Raw genomic sequence first — 25,919 nt, 5'->3', positions numbered from 1 at the left:
TTTCTGTTGGCAGAGCCGTGAAACCTGAGGGATACCAGCTGCCAGTTGCCGGATTTCCCCCGACATGGATGAAGCTGGTCTGAGAGAATAAAACTGACCCTCAGTAGCATTCAGACCCCTGGCTGCAGCTCACTCCTATGGCTAAAGTGAGCCTGTGAATAGATTCACCTTTTTGCTTAAGTTAATCGAGCTGGATATCCGTCATTTGCAAACAAAACTCCTAACCTGCACTCTCTCTGAATCCAGTGAGTCCAGCCCTACTAAAACGGCCTCCCCACCCTTCCTCTGCAACAGCCTTCTCCCCGACTCCCGGCCTCCAGACTCTACCCACCCAATCACGGTGACTCTCTAACCCCAAATATGGCCCTGCTCCTCCCCTGCTTAAAACACTGGTTGGGCTCCCAAGTGCTCAGGCTAAAGCCCTCACTGTGAGCCACTACAGACCACAATCTGCACACTACCACCAACCTTTCCGGCCTCAGTACTCACCGACCCCACACACCGTGCCTGCATCGCTGGGCACTGCTAAGCCTTGGGCACATGCTGTTTTTTCTGCCTGAGTTTCTATTCCTTCCTGTGTCTGTTTGTGGAACATCTACTTTTTCATTCCGCAGCTCAAACATCGTCTCCTTTGGAAAACCCACCTGACTTTATTCCCTGTAAATAACTTCCATAATAGCTGTAGCAGATGCTGTTGGAGTCCCCACCCATATGTCCCCTCGCCCTGACCACACTTCAGTGCCCGCTGGGCTGACTACCAACTGCCAGCATCTGCATTTTTTGGCCTGACTGCTTCCCCTGGCTGCTAAAGCTGCTTTGCCCACCCAAGGGGCAGGCTAGAAAGTGCTTGGGAATTAATGCCCAAAAACCCTACCCAAGCAGCACTCAACCAATGACTGATGAGAGCTGCCGTTTGGAGACCCCAGCTTCCTCACCTGGAGCGGGGATAACCGAGGTACGTGTTCTATACAGGCTCCCAGGGTTTCCCTGCAGGTTAGAGCTCCAGCCATGCTCAGAGGAAACTGGCTTGTTAACTAACACGGCCTGCACCGATCACCTCCGTCTCACTTCCCTGCTCCTCTAATGCTGTTTTCTTCACTTCTCACATAAGCAGCTGGCAGTTAAATCCTTTCTCAGGATCTGCTTCTAAGGCACTAACACCTAGCATTGTCATACTACTTAAGTGTGTCCCAGACTTATTATAAATACTCATCTAAGCTTCAGAACTGCCCATGTAAGATAATCCAAAATTTAGATACGGAGGAACAGTGGCATTATAAAGTTAAGAAACTTGCCCAAGGCCACAGAATTAGTAAATACATTCAGCATTTTTCACATTCTATTGCAACCATCTGTTGATGTGGCTCTATTCTTCACTGGACCATGAACCTCACAGGGAGGGTTTTGTGGGGTGGTTTTTTTTTTTGTTTTTTTACCTTTTTTATATTTTTCTACATTCCCTGCATCTAGCACGGAGCCAGGCATGGAGCAGCAGATGCTCAAGAGCTACAGGGGTTTTTTGTTTGTTTGTTTTGTTTTTTTCTTGAGACAGAGTCTCACTCTGTTGCCCAGGTTAGAGTGCTGTGGCGTCAGCCTAGCTCACATTAACCTCAAATTCCTGGGCTCCAGCAATCCTCCTGCCTCAGCCTCCCAAGTAGCTGGGACTACAGGCATGCGCCACCATGCCTGGCTAATTTTTTCTATTTATTTTTAGTTGACCAATTAACTTCTTTCTATTTTTTAGTAGAGACAGGGTCTCTTGCTCAGGCTGGTTTCAAACTCCTGACCTTAAGCAATCCACCTGCTTCGGCCTCCCAGAATGCTAGGATTACAGGCGTGAGCCACTGTGCCTGGCCTACAGGGGGTTTTGAACTGCGCCTGCACTCTGCCATCCACGCATGCCATGTGCTTCTCCTGCCCGTTCCCTTTCTCAAATAGGAGCCCAGAAACACCTTTTCCAAATATCCCCCCTACCCCACACACATACACAAAAACTCAGACAAATGACCATAATTCCTGATCCCTGCGCTCGCTGCCAAAATGAAGAATTCTGTGGGGCAAGGCAGACATGGGACAGCACACGACCCCTCTTATAGACCCCTCTTATATCTAGGAAACAAACCCAATTGCTCATACATGAAAGAGTGCCCCTTGGCCAGGCTGTTGTTTATGTTCTCACTTTACTCTGAGAGGCTCTTGTTCACCAGGAAACACCTGCCTTCTTCCCGGTACCTTCCACTAGCACTCAATTCTCAAAATTGTGATGACAACCTGGCTCTGCATTTTATTGTCAATTTTCACTTTGTCTAAATTCTGACCTCTACCTCTGCATCTTCCAGTCCTATCTTATTTGGATGTACTGGGACTACACTTCTACATAACAAAGAAGAGCTTCTCAGAGGCAGCATTTGGTTGAGCCTTAAGTCTGAGCAGGCTGTCAAGAGTGGGCTTCTGTCCTAAACACCTGCTTGAAACCGCTTCCTACCTATCTTGACACTTCACTGGCACACCTGCCCCCAGTCTGAGTTCCCTCTCACCACTCAGCATCAGTCTCCTGGAAAACAGTCACACCCGCACCACCAAAATTCCTAATCTTTACATTTTCTAATCTTTCTTCTCTGTAATCTTTCAACTCCTACCTAAACCAGGCCAACCCTTCCTATCTTACCTCTTTCCCGACAGTCTCTCCCTATCCTGAGCACTGATCACACATTCCCTTGCTCAAAACCCCCTTAGGGCTGGCCACTGTGGAAAAAATAAAAGCTAACCTCCACACCACAGCATTCAAAACAGCCTTCCATCTCCTCCTGACCTTTCCATGTACCTCCTCTCTCACCTGTCTCCACCTGTAGACTCTCAAAGCCCAATCCTGCTGCATGACCCAACTCAATCCTCCTCCGGCAGCCACTTGTATTTCCAAGCTACACCCTCAGCTGTGGGGCTTTCTCTGCTCGACCTCTGAAAGGCCCCTCAGACCTCAAGGACCCGGTGAAAACACAACCTCCACCACCTCAGCCGATTTGCAGACACACTGCAATAGTGGGGCTGACCAAGAGCAATTAAACACCCTCTTCTCAATTCCCCCCAAGGAAAACTCAATTTCACTTCATATTTTAAGGTCATGGGATCTATCCATTTCTTGTTGTTGTTGTTTCAAGTAACAAACTAAATTGAACACAGTGTCAACAGAAGGGAACTTATTACCTCCTATAACCAAAAAGCCATGCTAGCTTCAGGCACCATCAGATCCAAAACTCAAAGGATCCTGACCCTCTTCCTCTCTTAGCACTCCTTCCCCCTCTGGCTTCATTCATAAGCCAGGCACTCACCACATTGCAGGGAGACAATCACTCATAATCTAACAGAAAGAAAGACATTCTTCCCCCAGCATCCATCTAGCAAACCTCAGGAAAGACTAATTGGCTCTGCTAGGGTCACATGTCCACCAAGGATGCTATTTTGGCCAGTGGAAGATACTGATGAAAGACCAGAAGGCAGGAGATGGAGAGAAGCCAGGATATTTCTCCCCCCAGCCCAGACCCTCTCTCTGCCTCAGAGGGTCCCTGGCAGCAGCTGTCTCCTTTCCAGTGCTCCCTTCCTCAGCAGTCCCAGCTCTCCCTGAGCAGCCCAGCACAGTTCTAGTTCCCTCAGAAGCTCCTGGGCTCTACTGAACATCACCTCCTCCCCTTGACCTCTAACCCTGAGGGTGACCGCGGCTTCCTGCTATTGCTGCTGTTGGGGATGCCTGACCGTCCCCTGCTGGGCTTCTCGAATCTTCCATCGCCTATGTAACTAACTCCCTGTTTTACAGTCTCTCAGTTTTAAATACCTCCAGTGGTTTTTATTCCCTAATCAGACCACAACTGATACAGAAATTGACAAAGAATAGGCAAAAACGTAGAAAGAAACGAGGAGAGTACAACATCAAGGATCGATAACAACAACCTCACATTTATTCAAGACTCACGATGTATCAGGCATTCCTCTAACTGCAAACACACCGGGTCTTCCTATCAACCCTGTGATGTAGGTACTCCTTGTGTCCCCCTTTTACAGATGAGGAAACTGTGGCTTCGAGAGGTTGAATAATCTGCTCATTGTAAGATGGTAAGGGATGGGGCTGAGACTCAAATCCAGACCACATGGTTCTAGAGCACACACTCACCCCTAAACCAGGAAGCCGAGGAAGAGTGTTGCAAGCAGGAAGGTATCAACAGGATCAGGTGCTGCCTTCCTAAGAGGTCAAGTAAGATAAGGACTACAAAGCACCTACTAGTGGATTTAGCAATGAGGAAGTCGTTGGGGATCTTGAGTAGCAAAGTGAGAAACCAGACAGCAGGACGCTGAGGAGTAGCCAGAGGCCAGGAAGCAGAGACAAGAGCAGCAAACCTTCCTTTCAGAAAGTTTGTGAAGAGGAGTCACAAAACAGGGCACAGGATGGAGGAAGGAAGAGCATCACAGCAGAACTTTCTTTACTCTTTGTTTTAAAAGTGAGAGCAACTTAAAAGTGTTTAAATATTGATAGGAACTAGCCAGTTGAGAGGGCACCTGTTGAAAGGCAAGAAGACAAACAGAGTGGTCTCCAAGAGGCTAGAAGAGGTGGGCTATACCTACGACCAGCCTTACAATCTTCTATTGAAAAAAGGGGCCAGAAAAGGGCCATGGATTCAGCAGAGCATTTTGTAATCTGGTGAAAGGAAGTGCCTTTCTGGTGGCTTCCACCTTCTCTAAGGAGCAAGATGAGGCCCTCACGGAATGGGGGGTAGGGAGAGGGCGTGTGAGTAGCAGAGAAAGTGTCAGATCAGCCTCTGGAAAGAAAGAAGTGCCAGCACCACCAAAGCCCCAGCCATGGTCAGAACCTGTGAACTCATATGGGCAGCAATGCTCAAGGTCCCTGGGCATAGGCGAAAGAACCAATGGAATGATCCAGGGTGTGCTATGAAAGGAGGAGAACAAGGGGACTGAATATGGTGGCAGCAATAACTGATGACATGGGCCACAGAATCCAAAGGAGGTCAGGGAATATAAGAGGTCAGAGAGCAGGGCAGTCAGGGTCACTGACTCAGTGACCCAGAAAGACAGGAGAGTAAGGGAAGAGAAGATGACATATATGGAGAAAAGGGAATCCCTGTAAACTGTTGGTGAGAATGTATATTGGTATGGGCACTATGGAAAACAGCATGGAGGTTGCTAAAGAAATTAAAAACATAACTACCACAAGACCCAGCAATCCCTCCCCTGGGCATAACCCAGAGAAGATGAAATCACCACCTCTTGAAGAAATCTGCACTCCCATGTTCACTGCAGCATTAATCACAAGAGCCAGGATATGGAAACAAACTGTGTCTCAACAGACAAATGGATAAAGAACACACATGCACACATATATACATACACACACATAGACACAATTGAATGGTATTCAGCTCTAAAAAAGAATATCTTGCCATTTGCCATAAGGCTAAATGAGCCTAAAAGACACAATGCTAAGTGAAATAAGCCAGACACAGGAAAAAAACTATTGCATGATCTCATTTATATGCAGAATCAGAAAAAAACTCAAATATACAAAGAGAACAAAATAGTAGTGTGGGGCAATGAGGCGGCCAGGTCAGAAGATACTAAGTAGCAGATACATAGGAGGCACAAGTCTAGCGAGCTAATGTACAACATGAGGACTACAGGTAACAATTGTATTTGGGAATCATAATAAATCTGTAGATTTTAGCTGCTTCTGCCACAAAAACAAAACAAAAATAAAGGGTAACTATGTGAGATGATAGATATATTAATTTGTTTCACTACAGTTGGCTTTGTACTATATATATATATATATATATATATATATCTCCCATAACATCAAGCTGTATACATTAAATATACACAATAAATTTATTTTTAAAAAAAGGTGATATCTAATGGCACTACTTCAGAGCTGGAGTGGTTCTAGTTATTACAATGCAGGGTGTAGGGTGTGGCCATGGAAAAGGGCAGATGAATTGTAAAAAAACAAAAACAGGCAAAGGTGACTGAAGAAGAAACTGATAGCTCTAGAGACTTGGACAGATTAGCCAAGTGGATAGTTAAGACCCCCGAGATGAGGACATGATTTGAGAAGACAGTAAATTGGGGCCTAAAGATTTTAATGAATGACAATGAGAAGCAGTGAAGTTAGAAAATGACAGGGAAGGAAAAGGTAGTGAAAAGTCTGTAGTGGATATTTGTTGCTTCCTGCTTGTCCAACATGCACTCCTTCTGGTAGCAGCACCCTGATTTTGCTTTGGAAATCACCTCCTTCCTCCCCAGTCATAGAGGAGGCTCCCAAAATACTAGTAATATTCTGTCTTAATCTGGGAGTAGGAACATGAGTGTTCATTTTATTATTCTTTAAACTGTCTGTTTTAGCCTTTAAACTACATAGACACATTTTTTTCTATACTTCCTGTATATATTTCACAATTAAAAAAAAATCCCTCATTCCAAAGATAAGCACCTGATCCAGGTCTGAGCAATCAGGAGCACAAAGACTGGTTTAGGCGCCTGACCCAATTTAGGCCAATGAGACACCAGCCCAGAGCTTTTGCCAGAACTATCAGGAAAGATGTGCTCTCTTTCTGTTGGAGCTGTGAAGCTTGTTTGTAAAACACATCCCTTCACTAGCTTGGGAATAAAGCTAGCAGAAGAAAGCAGAGCCAAGACATGGAAAGTGACAGATCCCCGACATCATTTGAATACCTTGTTCCAGCCATTCTTGAAGCTAAAATACCTGAGCCTTTTCAACTATGTGAGCCAGTAGATCTTTTTTCCCTCTAGCCAATTTGCATTCAGTTTATATCCTTTTAAGTAAAAAGCATCCTAACTAATTCAGTGGAATAATCAAATAAGGTATTCTCACTTCAACAGCCTATGAGATCCTTTTAACACATAAGTGAAACTATGCCCTCCTGCTCAAGACCCTATATAGAACCTCACTTCCCCAAAAGCACTCACAGTAAAGGCCAAAGTCCTCAGGCCTGCCAAGCTCAGCACAATTTGACTCCACCCTTCTCTGCCCTCAGCATAAGATTCTCCGTTGCTCACTCTGCCCCCAGCCACACTGCCTCCAGGCTGTTCCCTGACATATCAGGCACCTGTCTTCAAGCCTCCACTTCAGCTGTTCCCTCCCTCTACCTAGATGCTATTCTCCAGACATCCACCTGCGAACTCCCTCGCCTCATTCAAGTTTGCTCAAATCTGTTTTTCAAGGCTGGGCGCGATGGCTCACGCCTGTAATCCTAGTACTCTGGGAGGCCGAGGCAGGTGGATTGCTCGAGGTCAGGAGTTCGAAACCAGCCTGAGCAAGAGTGAGACCCTGTCTCTACTATAAATAGAAAGATATTAATTGGCCAACTAATATATATATAGAAAAAACTAGCCGGGCATGGTGGTGCATGCCTGTAGTCCCAGTTACTCGGGAGGCTGAGGCAGTTTGAGGTTGCTGTGAGCTAGGCTGATGCCACGGCACTCACTCTAGCCTGGACAACAAAGCGAGACCCTGTCTCAAAAAAAAAAAATCTGTTTTTCAATAAGGCCCATCTGAATCCCTTTCCCTGTGGCCAGTGCTCCTGAACCCTGCCTCCCTGCTCTACTTTTTCTTCCTTCCATAGTATTAATTGCATATTACAGTAATGTACTTACTAAAATGTACCCAATGAGGGCAGGGGTCTTCCGGCTGTTTTATTCATCACAAGTTCCTAGAACAGTGCCTGGCTCATAGTAAAGGCCCTCGAATATTTGCTGAATGACTAAAAAGAATGACATGAGCCTCAAAAGAGCAGATCTTGGTCTGTATTAATAAAAGGCAATGGGGACTGGGTGGGGGGGAATGACTCTCACCTCCTGAACCTGACATAAATGGAGTACAGGAGGAAAAGACATCTCTATTGTGAAGACTTCAGGGAAAGTCTTAAGTGACCTAGGGGTGCAGCAAGAAGGTGAAGAGTTCAGTGAAGAGGTTGAGGATATATGAAGAGAAGTTAAGCACAGAACTTGGCCCGAGAGGGGTTAAAGTGGGTGGGGAACCTGCAGCCTTGGGGCCACACATGGCCTTCTGGATCCCTGAGTGTGGCCTTTTGACTGAATGCAAATTTTACAGAACAAATCCTTTTGTTCCAAGGAGTCTGGATTCAGTTGAGGGACTGCACTGGGTGGTCTGGGGAGCCACATGTGGCCTTAAGGCTACAGGTTCCCCACCCTTAGGCCCAGAGCAATTTGCAGATGAAAGTAAAAAAGAGGAAAGATAGGCCAAGTGATTATTTACACTTCAGATGGTGATGAAAGCTATAGCGATATGAGGCCTGGTGAGCTCAGCTTGCATCAGAAGAATGAGTCCTAGCAACCCCTGGCAGATAGAAAGGATCCTCCCATCACACCATGGTTTAAATGATTTGAGAAGTGGGTGATGGAGAGAGTCCATCACATTTGGCCTTTCTCTCCTACCCAAGCACCACAGAGGCTATTCAGAAGCATCAGCTGGATGGAGACACAAGACTACCTACTCATGGCACCAGCCTGGGCCCACAGAAAGCAATTCCCCTCTGCATAATGACCCTGCACTAGGGGCGGCCTGTCACACCTTCATTCCCCTTGCCCAGAACTGACCCTGAATCCCTGTCATCCAGGATCACAACTCCAATGTCCAAAAAGACTAAAAACCAGGCCTCTTTTCAAAGACAGACCACAGCACTCAACTTCCCTACCTGCCCTCCACGCTGCCTAGGCAAGAGAAAGCTGGCCAGAGGGAAGGCTTCCTTCCACTGGTTCTGACTCACCTCTGTTGCTTGCTAGCTTCTCCCTAGAAAAATTTCTTCAGAGTAATGAGAACATATGTGTATGCCAAGATTCAAGGCTGGGCACAGTGGCTCAAGCCTGTAATCCTAGCACTCTGGGAGGCCAAGGCAGGCGGATTGCTCAAGATCAGGAGTTCGAAACCAGCCTGAGCAAGATGGAGACCCTGTCTCTACTATAAATAGAAAGAAATTAATTGGCCAACTAAAAATATATAAAAAATTAGCACAGGCATGGTGGCGCATGCCTGTAGTCCCAGCTATTCAGAAGGCTGAGGCAGAAAGATTGCTTGAGCCCAGGAGTTTGAGGTTGCTGTGAGCTAAGCTGACACCACGGCACTCACTCTAGCCTGGGCAACAAAGCAAGACTCTGTCTCAAAAAAAACAAAAACAAAAACAAAATTCAAGGAAAATGTTACTCCTAGTCAGAGAAAGAAATTACAATGCTTAGCCTCTAAGGAAAAGTGGCTTAGTATAAATGAGGCCCTTGAGAATGGTGTCATTTAGATGCTCCCCACAGCTGTTAGGAGACCTATTAAATATTTCATAATTAATAATAATGTCTTCAGGACTGTCTCTCTCATAGAACTGACCCTGTAAAGGAAACCAAAAGGAATCAGACTTGAGACTGACTTCCTGCCCACTAACCCGATCTTGGTGGTATAGGTCATTTGTCCTCTGAGTACTTATCAGTTAAATGCCCATACTCCCAAGTCAGGTATCATCCAAGAGCAGATCGTTAAGGAAATATTTAAAATAGCTATCTGTAGTAGCCAGCCTCCAAGATGGCCCCAGTGAGCCCCACCTCCTGATACTCACACCTTGGTATTCATACCCTCTTCCCACATTGTACCAGTGTCAGTCTGTGTAACAAGTAGAATATGGCAGAGGTATGTCACTTCAAGATTAGGTTATATAAGGCTGGCTGGAGTCTTGGGCTCTCTTGGATCACCTGCTGTGGGGGAAACCAGTTGCCACATGGGAAGGCCCCATGGAAAGTGGCTAAGGCTTGCCAATGGCCACTGAGTGAGCTTGGAAGTGGTTCCTCCCTGAATCCAGCCTTCAGAAGACTGCAGCCCAAGGCAACAGCTAAGTCAGGACCACCCAGGTAAGAAGCTCCCAGATTGTTTGACCCTCAGACACTATTTTTCAGGTGGTAAATGTTAGGGTAATTTGTTACACAGCAATAGATAATGAATTCATTATCCTATACAGAACTGAGAAGGAAAGCAGAAGGTTTAACCTCAGTTCCTATACCACATTCATTTAAGAGCAATTTCTGTCCATAAGAAAGCAAATTAATCATTTAACAATTACTTTTTTGAAAGTCATATGTGAGCAAGGTATCTCCAAGCAACATAAGCCTTCATATAGTCTATAATCTTCTATAAAATAAAGAGAATAATGACAAAGACACACACATAGCTGCTCAATCCACTAGTTTAATTAGCTTTTTAAGTTTTCTTGTTCCTAATGCTTTACACCCCACTCCCTGCTTTCACAGGCCCTCTCTGGAAGGTGCAGTAAGCCCCATCCCCTAGCTATTTTGAGTGCTCAGTGCCTTTCTGACTGTAAGGCCAGCAAATTGTATTTTCTCATACTCATTGTTACTGCATGGTCTCCCATCTAAGGGGGAAAGAAAGGTAGGTGCCTTGACTCCATTAATATTGAGACAAGGAGGAATGCATTTAGCATTTTACTAGGAGGAAATCCTGATCATAAGTGCTGAGGACAATTCTAGTTTGTGCAATTAGTGACTAAGTGGCACCGGGGGCGCTGATACAATCACTGCTCAAGTCCCGGTCGCAGCAGAAATGGCGATGGGGGAGGGGGTACGCCGCCCCTTACCCCTCACTAGACTCTGCTGTCTCTCAAAGCAGCAGGAGGGTTGTGCTGCTCCGAGGGAATCAAGAGCCTCCCTCTGCACAAAGAAGGTCAAAGGGCGAGCTTTCTTTCCATCAACCACAAAACCAGCCTCTGCCAAACCTAAACAGTGTGGTAGGCCGAAAGAGGTGAATGGAGCCCCAGACAGAAAACCACAGCGAGACTCTCCTCCCTCCGCTGGCTGGGGTCTGAGTCAGGTGACTCCTCAGGGCAAACAACAAACCTAAACAAAGATCACTCCCCACATGACAGACTGAGGGGAAGAGAACGGACGACCCTTGCAATAAGACCAAGCTGCCCAGTCCTCCCAGCGCAAAGCCATTGACTCCTGCTTGCTCGCAGTCTCGGAAACTGAAGGAGCTACAAGTTACTCAGCAGCTCAGCCTTCAGGGATGCGCCTGGAGCAACTTGGGACCCCATCCCCGGGCACAGGCGCTGAGCATTGCACGCACGCCCCCGGCCCCAACACGCAGGCGGGACCCCTCCCCACCAGCTGTCACCGGCGCCCGCGATCAGTCACACCCAGAGTAGCCCGTTCCCTCTAGCCGCTCCCCCTGCGGCTGCGACCCCGCGGAGGCGGCACGGGAGACGCTTTTTCCCAAGGCTCTAGGGGCGAGGGCACGCCCGTCCCCCAGAAAGGGGCGCCAGGGTGGGCGCGGCCCCAGGCCCAGGGTGGCTCCCGATCCATCATACCCCTCCCTGGGAACGACATGCGCCTCACCTTGTCACCGAAGCTGCGGCCCATCAGCAGGTCCGGGCTGGGCGTGCTGTCGCCACCCACGGCCTCCTCGCTGCTGGAGCCAGCCAGCGGGTGCGGCATGTCGCGCAGGGAGTGGGGCCCCGTGGACGGCAGGGCCTTGGGGGGCCCGCCCGCCATGGCGCGCTCCTCCGGGGACGCGCGGCTGCCGCTTCCTCCTGCCGCCCGCCGCAGCTGGCTCCCCGCGGCCCCGATCGGCCGCCGATCGGCCAGAGGCCCTGCACCGGCCGGGCTGGCCGCCGCCGCCCCCCGCCGGCGCGTCTCTGCGGGCGCCGTGCTGGGCTGCTCCGCGCCGCGCGCCCCCGCTCCGCGCCCGAGCCCGCCGCGGGCCGCCAGCAGCTCTGCCGCGGCGCCCTGCCCGCAGCGCCACGCCGCCCACCGCTCGCGGCCCCGCCCCCGCGCTTCGGGGCCGCCGGGGAGGGGGCGGGGACAGGGGAGGGGGAGGGGCGGCTCCGCCCCGCCCCGCCCCGCGCGGCAGGAAGTGCGCCCTGCGCCCCCCGCGGCCGTCCGGGGTGTCCAGCCGCGCCCGGAGGCGCGGGTGTGCGGAGGCCGCGCGCAGTCCCCAGAGCAAGTGTTTAACGGAAATCAGAGGTGGAAAAAGACGTTGGAGGATCCCATTTCGTTCCACCGCGTTTACCGACGCGCCCGCGGGTAGCCGCGCTTCGGGCTGGGGGCTTTGGGGCCACGCACGTGAGTCAGGGTCTTCTGGCCGCTAAGTCACGCGCAGAAGTTACCCAAAATAGAAGGAATTACGACGCGTATCCTAAGAATAGCATGGAGGGTTTTGAGGCGCACAGGAGCTAGGGAACATCAGGTGGGAACGTAGAAGGGAATTCAGGGAGGCAGTGTGGGTGTCCTCGGGTTCTTGCCGAGCTGCCCGTGCAGTCTTGCTTCCGCAGCTAAGCCGAGTTTATGTAAGGTTAAACCTCAGAAGAGTAAGCATCCGTAAATAAAGAAAAAGAGTGCTACAAATGATATATGACTCTTAACTCCCACTTCAGCCAGACTTCTGAAAGAACCATGAGGTTCAAGTTATTTTTCATGCATTCGTGTTTCCTTCCCAGGCCTTTGGCTGAGCTGCAGTCTTCAGCGTCCTTTGCTGGCCTGGTGCAGATCGTCAAAGGGTACTTCCAGCTCTTTGGGGTGTAAGCTCACCTCCTTTTTTCACCTTAACTGTCCCTGGAGCTTATGTTTCTAAGGCCAAGTCATCAGAGGGTCGTCAATCCCTTTAGCAAAGTAATGGGTAGAGTGGCTCCTGGCAACGGAGCACATTTTCCCCTACCCATTCCCAATCTCCTTGGGTTTGCCTGGTTCTGCTTGCTAGAAGGTGGTGACAGAGCTTGACGCTGGGATTCCCTAAGGTCTCTCCCACAGTTTTCTCTAGAAACAAGTGGAATGCAGAGTTGAAGCTGACCCAAAGTATCAGTCAAGAGACCGTGAGCTTCAAAGACCTTCCATTTCCCCTGGTGTAATTTATAGGGTTGGACCCTTAGTCCTCAAGCTATCATCTTTTATCGCCCCCCACATGAGTCTGCCTGGGCTGGGAAAAATAGGATGTGGAGGACACTGGGAACAATTCTAAATGCTGCATCTACCTCAAAGGAATGCCATGGTCTGGTCCTGTTGGTGTTGGGTAAAATTGTTAATACTTTTATATTCAAGGGCTGTTTACAACTACTACAAACTATCTATTCTTCTGAATTAGCATTAAAATAAATAACACAGAAATGAGCATCCTATAGGTGTATAGGTTTTTCTTATTGAATGGTGCTATTTATTTTAATTACAACACCACCTTAACATAATGGAGACCTTACTTTATTGACTCCCTACAGCTTTCTCTTTAGGGCACCAAGGAAAAGTGGAAAAAGATGCACATTTGGGGAGGTTGCTCGGTGGATACATGTATTGCCCGAGCGATAGATGCACCGAAGGTCCTGACTTCACCCCAATGCAGTATGTCAGTGTAGCAAAATTGCACTTGTACCCCATGAATATGTACAATAAATAAATAATAAATGTTTAAAAAGGTCTACATTTGAATTCCTGCTTTGTCACTACATGTGGGTGACCATGAGCAAATGAACCTCAACAAACCTGTTTCTAACCTAAGGGGGGGAGGATGGAGAGCAGGTAATAATACTTAGGAGAGTTAAATAGCATTCTCCATGTCATGTTCCTAGCAAGATGCTGGTGTGGCATAGGTTCTCCCTAAATGTTAATTCCCTTCCTTTCCCTCTCTCTCAGGTTTTCTCTACTAATCTTATAAAATAATAATCACAGAGTTTTCATAATTAAATATGCTGCACTCCAAACTCCTCCATTTGCTCAATTTGAATCAGACTACCACTTTTCTATGCCACCACCAAAAGAAAGAAAAGAACCAGAGTTCCTAAAAGGCCATATGAAAGAGTTTATTTATTTATTTTCCAATTTCCTGGTTGGTCAGTGGCATCTAGCCACAATGATCCAGTGGGTAGTCATCAAAACTAAAGAAAGTGAACTTCCATGGAAAATATTTTGGTAGAAAGTTTCCAGCATTCAAATTTAGCCCAGGCCTGTCTGTTCATATTCACCATTTCCTGTTGTATTTCAGTGTTCCTTGTGGTAAGAAATTGTCACTGAAATAACTTTAAGTGTCCCAGAGTATATGACTATGCTTCTACTAAAAGTTTTTTTTTTTTTTTTTTTTTTTTTTTTTTGTAATCAGAACTATCTTCAGTACTAAAAGTTTTTAAAGCAACATAGTGGAAAGGATGAAGTGTGTGAAGTTTGTGTCAGAGTAGAAGGCTGTGGTGTTTGTTGTAATTTATGGAGAGAAGCTTGGATTTTTAGGGCTAAGCCCTGAGGATGACACTGGATGTATGTACATGGGTTTTCGGGGAGGTCCCCAAAGCCATCAGAACTCAAGAACACAGCATGGGGCCTTCTCTATCCATAGGGAATCTTAGGCACTTAGCCTGGCACTTTTTAGGAGACAGGGCCTTGGGCCTCAGAATTTAGTAAGTTTGCCAAACTGGAATCCTATAAACCTCCCCAACAAGCCTATAGTGCTATACATGGGTACCCAGACCTCAGAAACAAAGCAGTCTCAGCGAAGCATTCTCTCATTCTCCCCCTGGTACTGCTTGTGCTTAGGCCTTCTTCATGTTTGTGTTAGCTGCTTATCCTCTTCTGGTCTTTAGTACAATCATAGCTTTATTCTATATGGCATCCCAGGCCCTGCCTCAAAATAACACCACCATTTCTGAAGTGGACTGCTGGTGAAGACAAAGGAGGTTTTCAGAGAGCGTTCAGAGTGACATGTAGCAAGCCACAGAGGGCTGTCTCAAACAAGGCGGGGTCAACTGAAACAGCACAATTCCCAACAGAGACAAAATTGTGTGGACAATTTTTTATTTTTTGAGAGAGGGTCTTGCTCTGTCACTCGGGCTGGAGTCCAGTGGCACAATCACAGTTCATTGTAACCTTAAATTCCTGGGCTCAAACAATCCTTCCACCTCAGCCCCCAAAGCAGCTAAGACTACAGGCACACGCCACCGTGCCTGGCTCATTTTTTTTAATTTTTAAAATTTTTTGTAGGAGTCCACTTGCTCAAGGCTTCTTGGGTGTGGCTCTAGGTGAAATTTTAAAAAAATATATATTTTTAAAAAATTTTTTGTAGAGACTGGGGACTCACTATGTTGCCCAGGCTAGTCTTTTTTTTTTTTTAAATACATTATTTTTTAACATTTTTATTTTATTTTTTTTTTCTTTTCTTTTTGTTAACATGCAAAATGCCTATGCCCAGGCTAGTCTTAAACTCCTGCCCTCAAACAATCCTCCCTCCCTCTTCGGCCTCCCAAAGTGCTGAGGTCACAGGCGTGAACCATCACGCCCGGTCCAAAATTATATGGACAATTTAATTCAGCCAATGATGTCCCAGGAAAGAAGCAAGGTCCACATGAGTCTAAAACCTGAAGAGTTTTGCAAACAAGAAATTGGAACTTACCCCTGAACCAGCAGAGGGGCTTGTAGGTAAATGATAAGATCATTTTCTCTCTCCATATTGAACTCCTCGCCTCCCCAAAGCATGAAGACCCTCATGTAGTGAGTAGTGCAACACAGTCGTGGAGTTGGTGCTGTGAATCTCAAACTTTGGGGTACTTAAGAACCACCTAGGAGCTTGTTAAAATGCACATTTCCAGACCTTGCCCAAGAGGTTCTGTTTCTGGGGTGAGGCCTAGAGTATTTTAAATGTTTAATGTAATTTAATTTAAATTAATTTTTAATTTTTAAAATTTTAACAGCCTCCTAAGTGATGTTTATGCTAATGCTACTCTATATACTGTGAGAAACATTGTTTTCATAGCTCCATCCATTTCTCTAAACCATAAATTGACATTCTAAACCTCCTTTTGTAAATCACACTTGTAAGTGCTTACTTTGGAAAAATTTCCTGTTTACTGGAAACTTACTTAAAAGGCAAATTTCTATTACAAAATTCTATGACAAGGTCTTTTTGCCCCTGAACTTTTATGGTTTTTTTTATTGAGCATCTACCAGGTGCTTAAAATTTAGGAAAAGAGCTCAGATGAACTACACCATCTGTTGATCGCTTCATTTCCTAACTCTGGCTGTGAAGTGGATCACAGTGGAGTGGATATTTTCCAGAGCCCCAAAACTTTAGCCTGCCCTACAGGCTCCAAGTAGCTGGGTCTAATCTGGCCATAGAAATGCAATTGGCTGCCACCACGGAAGGACACCTGTTACCTGGCTATCTTCACAAGCAGGCTGTGATGTGTGGGGGTGTGGGCATGGATGTGGCTACCTAGTAGAGAGGCTGGGCTAGAGAAAAGCTTGAACTGACAGGTACTAGAAGCCCTGTCATCAAGTCTTATTAGCAGTGACTCTTTGGACAGGATGGAAAATCTACTCAGTGGCTGCATGCCTCCATAACAGTGTTTAGTTCCATCTCTAGGAACGATCCTTACAAGGCACCTAGAAGTGAACATTCACACATATGACATCACATGCTTTCAGAACACAACAGAAATGCATACGTATATTCGCCAAAAGATGCATCTGAAAATCTCCCAGCAGCGCTATGTAGTAGCCAAAACTAGAAACAACTCACATGACTAGCAACAGTGGAATGCATAAATAAATGTGGTACATTAGCACAATGGAATATTATATGACAGAATGAAGGAACAACATGGTGAATGAATCTCACAAACATAATGGTGAGTGAAAGAAACCAGATACAAAAGAATATCTACCATAGGATTCCATTTATATAAAGTTCAAAAACAGGCAAAACTAATATATAGTGCAAGAAATCAGGATAGTGTTACCTTTATTTTTTTTATTTTTTTTTTTTTTTAGAAGAGGAAATGAAGTCAGAAAGTGTTACCTTTATAAGAAGGTTCTGCGGAGCACTCTGGGAGGCCGAGGTGGGTGGATCGTTTGAGCTCAGGAGTTTGAGACCAGCCTGAGCAAGAGCGAGACCCCATCTCTACTAAAAATAGAAAGAAATTAATTGGCCAACTAAAAATATATTTTAAAAAATTAGGTGGGCATGGTGGTGCATGCCTGTAGTCCCAGCTACTCGGGAGTCTGGGGTAGGAGGATTGCTTGAGCCCAGGAGTTTGAGGTTGCTGTGAGCTAGATTCATGCCACGGCACTCTAGCCCAGGCAACAGAGTGAGACTCTGTCTCAAAAAAAAAAAAAAAAAAAAAGAAGTTTCTGGGGTACTGATAATAGTCTATGTTTTGATCTGGGGGCTGTTTTATTTTTGTTTTTTTTGTAAAAATTCATCAAGCAGTACATTTACATTTTGTGAGCCTTTATGTTCTACTTCAATAAAAAGTTTATGTTGGCCAGGCGCAGTGGCTCACGCCTGTAATCTTAGCACTCTGGGAGGCTGAATCGGGTGGATTGCTCGAGGTCAGGAGTTTGAAACCAGCCTGAGCAAGAGCGAGACCCCGTCTCTACTATAAATAGAAAGAAATTAATTGGCCACTAACATATATATAGAGAAAAACTTAGCTGGGCATGGTGGTGCATGCCTGTAGTCCTAGCTACTCGGGAGGCTGAGGCAGGAGGATTGCTTGAGCCCAGGAGTTTGAGGTTGCTGTGAGCTAGGCTGACGCCACGGCGCTCACTCTAGCCTGGGCAACAAAACGAGACTCTGTCTCAAAAAAAAAAGTTTATGTTGGTTGGTTGTGGTGGCTCACGCCTATAATCCCAGTACTTTAGGAGACCAAGGCAGGATAATCACTTAAGGCCAAGAGCTCAAGACCAGCCAGTGCAATAGCAAGACCCTGTCTCTACAAAAAAAATTAAAAAAAATAGCCTGGCATGGTGGCACACACCTGTAGTCCCAGCACTTTGGAAGGCTGAGGCAGGAAGATAGCTTGAGCCCAGCAGTATGAGGTTGCAGAGAGCTATGATGATGCCACTGCACTCTAGCCTGGGCAGCAGAGTGAGACCGTGTCTAAAAATAAAAATAAAAAAATAAAAAAAATGACATCTAGGCTGTGACCGTCACTTCCTAAGTGAGAAGCTGAGTCCCAGAGATAGTAAGTACTTGCTTGCGGTCAACCACCGAGCACTCCTACTAGTGCTCCCTTGCACTTGGATGCATAGTGATGCACGTGTGGGGTTGGGTTTGGGTGGGTTTGACTTTTTGGCATAAAGGCAAAAGGTAAAGGATCGAGGAAATAAGTGAAAAGAAAAAAAGAGAGAAGTGTCAGCCACTATCAAGTTGCCTACCAGTCATTTGCTCCTTCTTCATTGCTTCATTGCTTGTTGCCCTGTCTCTCTCTTCTCCCTTCCTTTCAAATGCAGCCACGCGTGGACTGATGCCTAGAGCTGCTGCAGCCATCTTGTAGCCATGAGCACAGACATACCTGATACAGAGCTGAGTGGGTAAATAGAAAGAGCCTGTGCCTTTGGTGGCATCGAGTCACTGCACCTAAATCTAGACTTCTTAAGTAAAAGGTAAGCATTCCTGCAGACTCAGGCAGTTTAGGGCTGATCCCTGTAACTTGCTGCTGAATTCATCCTTACGGGTGCAGGAGACAAGGAGTACGAGCAAGCAGGAGGAAGGCTTTGAAGACAGTTCACCCCGTGGGTTGCTCTGTTCACAGAAGCACCATCCTTCTGTAACGAGCATTCTCAAAAGGGGAAATATCGCCCCCAAGGGGATGAAAATTGGTTCTTGGGGTCGGGGCAGCAAATAAATCTTAGCTATTAGAGTGGTTTGTGACCCTGCAAAGCTCAGCCCCTCTCCCCTGACAAAATCTTATTTCTTAGTATTTAATTTTTCTAGTTATGGATACATTTAAGCTCCATTAACTCTTCCCCTTAAAGAGCAGTAATAACAAAAAGCAGGTTGAGAAACACTGCTTTCTAAAGCCTGCCTCCTCCCAGATCCCTGCCCCAAGTTCCACCACTATGGCAGCTCCAGCCAGGCCTGCTCTGCCTGGACTCTTTAACTCAGGCCCACAGACGGGTCCTCACTACACAGAGGGAGTGAGGGTGTGTGTGCCGAGGCCTTGTCTTTCTGAATAACCTGTGGGCAGTGTAGCAAGATAGGGCTGTGGGGGCGCAGCAGGAAAATGATACTCAGTACCCAGGTTATAGATCCAGGTGAGGTGACTTGCTAAAGTCAGAGCTTCCCCCACACCCCCAGCTACATTAGGTAATGAATTGTGCCGGAGTTTCAGGATGCTCTGATTGGCAAGGTGGGAGGCCTGGCTTTCCCCTCTGCCCCCACTCAGGGCTCCCTGTGACGTGGCCAGCAGAACACCACCACCGCCACCACTCATGAAGAAAGCCACACTCACCACACGCTCATTAATCTGATTTCCTCTGCCTGCTGGAATAGTAGCCCTTGGACTTAGGCCAATAAATGGAAACTTCTAGAAGTTTTCTATCTCTTGGAATGCTTTTTGTTTTTTTTTTCCCAAAATCGAACTTAGTCTTCTGTGAGGCTTCTTAAACCACCATGTCCCATGCTAGAATGAAGGTTCGTTCAGCTCCCAATGTTTAGTGCACAAGGTTTATCTTGTCTCTTCCAGCTCAGCATCCTTGTGAGGTTGCCAGTCTCTCAAAGTTACTCCTTCAACAGCTTCTCATCATCAAATCAAGGCACACCTAAGTTCTTCCTGGGAAAAGCCACACATTTGGTGCCTCAGGGAGAGAGCTCAGGAGATTTTGATGATACTAGTAATTTTTTTTAGAGCCCCTATATTGGTAATTTAACATCAAATTAAGAGAAAAGTTCTAGCTTCAGCTCGACCCCTGGATTTCTGTCTTGCCTCAGAATGAAGGTTTGCAGTGTTGACTTTCATCCATCCGTCAGCACCACCACCGTCCAGAACCCCCTGGGGTCAGTGCATGGGTACCTGGCTGGTGCCTTCTTGGGAATCAGGGAACTTAAAGAAGATACCAGAAACTAAGCCATGTCACTGCTCCCTTAAAAAAATAGAATATATGCTTTAAAATCATAATTGGATAGTTAAGTGTAACTACTGATAGAACAGAATAGTATTTTTTAAAAAAAGCTACTCCCATTTAGACAGTTGCTGTATTTTTCCTAGAGTAGAGGGATGTCCTTTATATTTGCTGATACTGCTATTGACGGTATTCCACCACGTGGATAAGAGAGAAGCTACACAGTGTCCTTCCAGCTGGCACCCAGCCGGCCTCAGGCTAGCAGGGCAAGTGGAGGGGGGTGGAAGGAATATCCTCCACCCGCAGCTCCAGATGGTACAGGAAGCAAGGAATTGTGCGGAGCTGAGTAAAGTGGGGAACTGAGATCAGAGAACCAGAGTAAGGGGTCCGAGTTGGACAGTAAAGCAAATGGGAGTGGTAGTAGTGGCAAAAGCAAATGTCAAAGGTTAAAAAGAAAAGTCAAGGTTCAAGAACCAGGAGCAGCAGATAAGCTTTCTGGTGACCCTGAGCAGCATTTGGGTGGGCATTGTTGTAATTGTGAACCTTTGTGTTTGCTGGGGTGGGAGGCATGGCCTGGCCATTACAGCCAGACTCCACGATTTTGGAAAGCGTCTCTGAGCTAGCGGGAGATTTGGACAGGGAAATGACTTCTCAAAATTCCTTCCTGATCACCCACTTAATTTGTTCAAATTAAGCACTAGATTGTAAAGGCACCAACTCTGTGTATCCAAAGGCAGGATGCTTTGTTGGCTTAGATACACTCCCTGAGGAAGGATGTGGCTAGCAAGAATAATTGCCCCCTCCCCTTTTACAAAATATTTTTAGAGATGGGGTCTCACTCTGTTACACAGGCTGAATTGCACTGGCACAATGACAGCTCACTGCAGCCTCGAATTTTTGGGCTCAAGTGATCCTTCTAAGTAGCTGGGGCTATAGGCACATGCCACCATGTCAGCTAATTTTTTTTTTTTTTAATTTTTGTAGAGACAGGGTCCCACTATGTTGCCCAAGCTATCCTGGAACTCCTGGCCTCAAGTGATCCTCCTGCCTCAGCCTCCCAAAGTGCTAGGATTACAAATGTGAGCCACCATGCCCAGCTCTCCCTCCTATTTTAATTTAAACTTTTTATTTTAGAATAGTTTTAGATTTCCTGAAAAGTTGCAAAGATAGTACAGAGAGTTTTTGCCTGCTCCTCACCCAGGGTCTCCTATTGTTAACATCTCATATCATTCTGGTATGCTTGTCACAACTAAAGAGCCAACTCTGGTACATGACTATTAACTAAACTATGTATTTCATTCAGATTTCACTAGTTTTTTTCGTAACGTTCTTTTTCTATTTCAAAATCCCATCCAACTCGTTAATATTTAGAAATTTAAAATTTTTTTTAAAGACCACAACGACAACAAAAAATCCCATCCAGATACCACATTATATTTTATTGCCCCTCAGTTTGGGTTTGTCTGATGTTTTCCTCATGGCTAAAGGGGGTTATGGATTTCGACCATGGAGGTGACGTGCCATTCTCAGCACATCGTATGGAGGACACATACTGTCAACATGGCGTATCGCTGAGGATGTTAGGCCCAGTTGCCTGGCTGAGGGAGTGTTTGCCGGGTTTCTCCACTGCTTACCGTACAGTAGTTTTTGGAAGCACATCACACCATTTGGCTCATTTTTTACCATTGCTATTGGAACCCCGTTTTCAATTCTTTATGTGGTTAAGGCGGGTCTCAAACCATCATCTGAGGAAACAGGATACACCCCAAAATTCCACTTACTCTCCAATGCAACAGTGTTGGGAGAAGGGGCCTAGTGGGGGGTGTTTAGGTCATGAGGGCTGTGCTCTCAGGAATGAATTAATGCCACTATAAAAAGAGCTTGCTGGAGTGGGTTTACTCATTTCTGCTGTTCTGCCATGTGAGGACACAGAGTTTGTCCCTTTTTGCCCTTCTACCTTCTGTCATATGAGGATGCAGCAAGAGGGCACTCGCCAGATGCTGGTACCTTGATTTTAGACTTCCCCAGACTCCAGACTGTGAGAAATAAATTTCTGTTTTTTATAAATTACCCAGTCTCAGGTATTCTGTTTCTCTCTCTCTCCCTTCCTTCCTTCCTTCCTTCCTTCCTTCCTTCCTTCCTTCCTTCCTTCCTTCCTTCCTTCCTTCCTTCCTTCCTTCCTTCTTTCTTTCTTTCTTTCTTTCTTTCTTTCTTTCTTTCTTTCTTTCTTTCTTTCTTTCTTTCTTTCGAGAGACAGAGCCTTGCTCTGTCACCCTGGCTAGAGTGCAGTGGCATCATCGTAGCTCACTGTTACATCAAACTCCTGGGTTTAAGCGATCCTCCTGTCTCAGCCTCCAAAGTAGCTGGGACTACAGGTGGATGCTAGGATGCTGGGCTCATTTTTCTATTTTCAGGAGAGATGGGGTCTCACTCTTGCTTAGGCTGGTCTCCAACTACTGATCTCAAGTCATCCTCTGTCCGCGGCCTCCCAGAGTGCTAGGATTACAGGTGTGATTTTATAGCAGTACAAAACAGATTAAGACATAGTGGTTCTACTTTTAGCTCTTTGAGGTATCTCCATATTACTTTCCATAGACGTTGTACCTCAAAGAGCTAAAAGTAGAACTACCATTTGATCCAGCAATCCCATTATTGGGCATCTACCCAAAGGAAAAAAAAAGACATTCTATAAAAAAGACATCTGCACTAGAATGTTTATAGCAGCGCAACTCACAATTGCAAAGATGTGGAAACAACTCAAGTGCCCATCAATACATGAGTGGATTAATAAAATGTGATATATGTATACCATGGAGTTCTATTCAGCCACCAAAAACCATGGTGATCTAGCACCTCTTATATTATCCTGGATGGAGCTGGAACCCATTCTACTAAGTGAAGTATCACAAGAACGGAAAAACAAGTACCACATGTACTCACCATCAAATTGGTATTAACTAATCAACACTTATGTGCACATATAATAATAACATTCATCCAGCATCAGGCAAGTGGAAGGGGGCAGGAGGGGAGGGCATAGGTATGTTCACACCTAATGGGTGCAGTGCGCACTGTCTGGGGGATGGACACACTTGAAGCTCTGACTCAGGCAGGGCAAAGGCAATATATGCAACCTAAACATTTGTACCCCTGTAATATGCTGAAATAAAAATTTTTTAAAAAAGAAGACATAGTGGAAGCCCACAAAGCATTATTTGACTACAGGATTAGATCAACTTTTAAAGCAGAGAAAAGGCAAGAGCAGGATTCTGGCCTGCACAGGCCAAAGCATCTTATAAACAAGGACGGATTGTCTCATTTGTATTTTCAGTGCCTGGCATGGCATATGATTAATTCAATGTTTATGAATAAATGACTGATAGGGCACAATTCAGCTTTAAATTAAAGATCAGTGGGTAGGTATGTTGCTTAGCACTCTTCTATTCACTTTGAGGATACTAAAATGTACTGGAAACCTGGTCCCTTAAGAGGTGACCAAATAAGAAGTAGATGACACGAAGATTACACCTCACTCATGCAGCCACTCTCCACAGGAAGCTTCGAGCATGTGGCAGGTCCTCTTCAGAGCCCACAGGGTTCAATCTACTGAATAAAGGGATAAATCAGTGGCAAAATAAAACCTGAGGAGGTAGCTGTTTACGTTTCCCCACGGGAAAAGAGACAGGGTGGCCTGATGCCTTGGCGTCGTGCACATACCTGGCCTGCAGACCGTGGACCGGACTTGACGAGGGGCCTCAGTCTGCACCACTGGCGGCCAGTGACTGTGCCTGACATTCCTATCATTCTTGAGCATGGTTATAGACACAAGGGGCAGCTTCACCTAGTGGTTTAATTCTTCGGTTCCCAACCCCCAGGCCGAGGCCCAGTCTGTGGCCTGTTAGGAACCGGGCTGCACATCCCTGCCCGAGCTCTGCCTCCCCCGCACCCAACACCATCTGTGGAAAAGTTGTCTTCCATGAAACTGGTCCCTGGTACCAAAAAGGTTGGGACCACTGATTAGTTCACTGTCCTAAACAAAACAAAACAAAAAATTGTGGCATCTTGGACAAGTTGCTTTGTTTCTCAAAGTCTCAATATCTCCACTTCTTTAAAATAGGAAGATAATAATTGTATCCTACTCAAAGGTTGGTCTTTTTTTTTTTTTTTTTTTTTTAAGGAGACAAGGTCTTGCTCTGTCACCCAGGCTGGAGTGCAGTGGCCTGATGTAGCTCACTGCAGCCACAGACTCCTGGGTTCAAGGGATCCTCAGTGAGCTGGGACTATAGGCACACACCACCATGCCCAGCTACTTTTTTCCCCCAAAATGTTGGTCTTGAGAGAATGCATGTGGAGTCCTAGCACATAGTAAGGATTCAATAAAAGATACCAATGTTCCATAAAGTTGCTAGAAGTGTTTTTTCCCATGGTAAGCAAGTTCCCCTTCACTGAACCATCTTTCTACCTCCTGATTGAACTAAAATCCACTTCTCCTTCAATGGTAGCTTCCCTCGTATTCCTGTAAGGTGGAAAATGCTCATGTGTCCAACCACACATACCATGGAATGGGGACCGGGGAAAGGGTCATTGAGATATTTCCAACATCTCAATTGCAAACTATCACTTCCACTGTCATGTCAAAATTCCAGTTCTTCAGATGCAGATGCCTCTGGTTACATCATCCTCATCCCCTTCCCATTGCCCAGCATCTGCTGACATAGTCGTGGAGGAATTTGGCCCTTGTCTCAGTCTTTCTTCTGATCACACCCTGCTATCAACCTAGATAACATCATCGTCCATGTGGAGAATTCAGTCCAGAGGAATCCTATCGTCTCCCTTAGTCAGATACTCCTCCAAGGCAAATAATGGTCAGAGATCTCCTGCTCTAGCAGGTAGTGGCACAGAGGTGAAGTGAGAGGGGGAGACATCCTGCCAACCCTGATGTATTTTGTATATATTGATGTTTGATGAATTATCCCAAAATTTAGCAGCTTAAAATAATAATACCTATTTACTATCCTACATAGTTTCTGTGGATTAGAAATTTGTTGAGTGGGTTAGCTGGGCGGTTCTGGCTCAAGGTTGTTGTAATGAGGCTGTAACAGAGATGTTAGCCAGAGCTGTAGTCATCTGACCAGGGCTGGAGGATCCACTTCAAAGGTTGATCTCTCTCTCAGTCGGTTGGGACAACTTGGTGCTGATTGTCGGTGAAGGGCTTGCCTGTTCCTCTTCATGTGGGTCTCACCATGTGGACTGCTTTAACTCGTCTAAGTGTTCACCAGTAAGTGGCAGGGCCAACACCTGAACTCAGATAGTATTGTTCTAGAGGCTGCTTTCTTAACCCGTGGGAAATTCTGCTATAAGTCTCCTAGACTGAGTTCACTTCATTTTCTGTCTCAGGATCTGAAATAAGAATACTTTTGTTGAGCATTGCATTTTTGGCCAGCTTCTAAGATGGTTCCCAATGCTCCCAGATCCTGGTATTCGGTCTTGCTCTCCTCTTCTACACTGTAGTAGTGTTGGTCTATGTGTCCAAGTAAACAGAGGAGTGATGGTATGTCACTTCCAAAATTCAGTTATAAAAGACATTGTGGCTTCTGTATCTGTCATTCTGTCTCACTCTTGTATCAATTGTTATGGCTGGGCCTGGCGCGGTGGCTCACGCCTGTAATCCTAGCACTCTGGGAGGCTGAGGCGGGCGGATCGCTCCAGGTCAGGAGTTCGAAACCAGCCTGAGCAAGAGCGACCCCGTCTCTGCTATAAATAGAAAGAAATTAATTGGCTAACTAAAAATATATAGAAAAAAATTAGCTGGGCATGGGGGCGCATGCCTGTAGTCCCAGCTACTTGGGAAGTGAGGCAGAAGGATTGCTTGAGGCCAGGAGTTTGAGGTTGCTGTGAGCTAAGCTGATGCCACGGCACTTAGCCTGGGCAACAGAGTGAGACTGTCTGAAAAAAAAAATGATTATGACTGTTTCTTAGTCCATTTTTGTGCTGCTATAAAGGAAATATCG

General features: G+C 46.1%; 1 protein-coding gene and 1 long non-coding RNA gene across 3 annotated transcripts in view; one reads left to right on the top strand and one right to left on the bottom strand.

Annotated features, from left to right (window-relative positions):
• Positions 1 to 11,819, bottom strand: part of SNX30 (sorting nexin family member 30) — a 106,739-nt gene extending 94,920 nt beyond the window's left edge. For both annotated transcript variants that reach the window (XM_012768918.3, XM_076008940.1), the window contains exon 1: positions 11,431 to 11,819. In XM_012768918.3, the coding sequence (XP_012624372.1) occupies positions 11,431 to 11,586 (156 nt within the window). In that variant the 5' untranslated portion in view covers positions 11,587 to 11,819. The remainder of the gene's footprint in view (positions 1 to 11,430) is intronic.
• A 158-nt stretch (positions 11,820 to 11,977) lies between these two features.
• LOC105873722 (uncharacterized) lies at positions 11,978 to 13,499 on the top strand. The gene is made up of 2 exons (XR_012922127.1): positions 11,978 to 12,280; positions 12,531 to 13,499. It is a non-coding gene; the product is annotated as an uncharacterized LOC105873722 (long non-coding RNA).
• The last annotated feature ends 12,420 nt before the right edge of the window (positions 13,500 to 25,919 follow it).

This window comes from Microcebus murinus, chromosome 12 (assembly GCF_040939455.1).
Source record: "Microcebus murinus isolate Inina chromosome 12, M.murinus_Inina_mat1.0, whole genome shotgun sequence".
Lineage (NCBI taxonomy): Eukaryota > Metazoa > Chordata > Mammalia > Primates > Cheirogaleidae > Microcebus > Microcebus murinus.
This window is presented reverse-complemented; position numbering and strand designations above follow the sequence as displayed.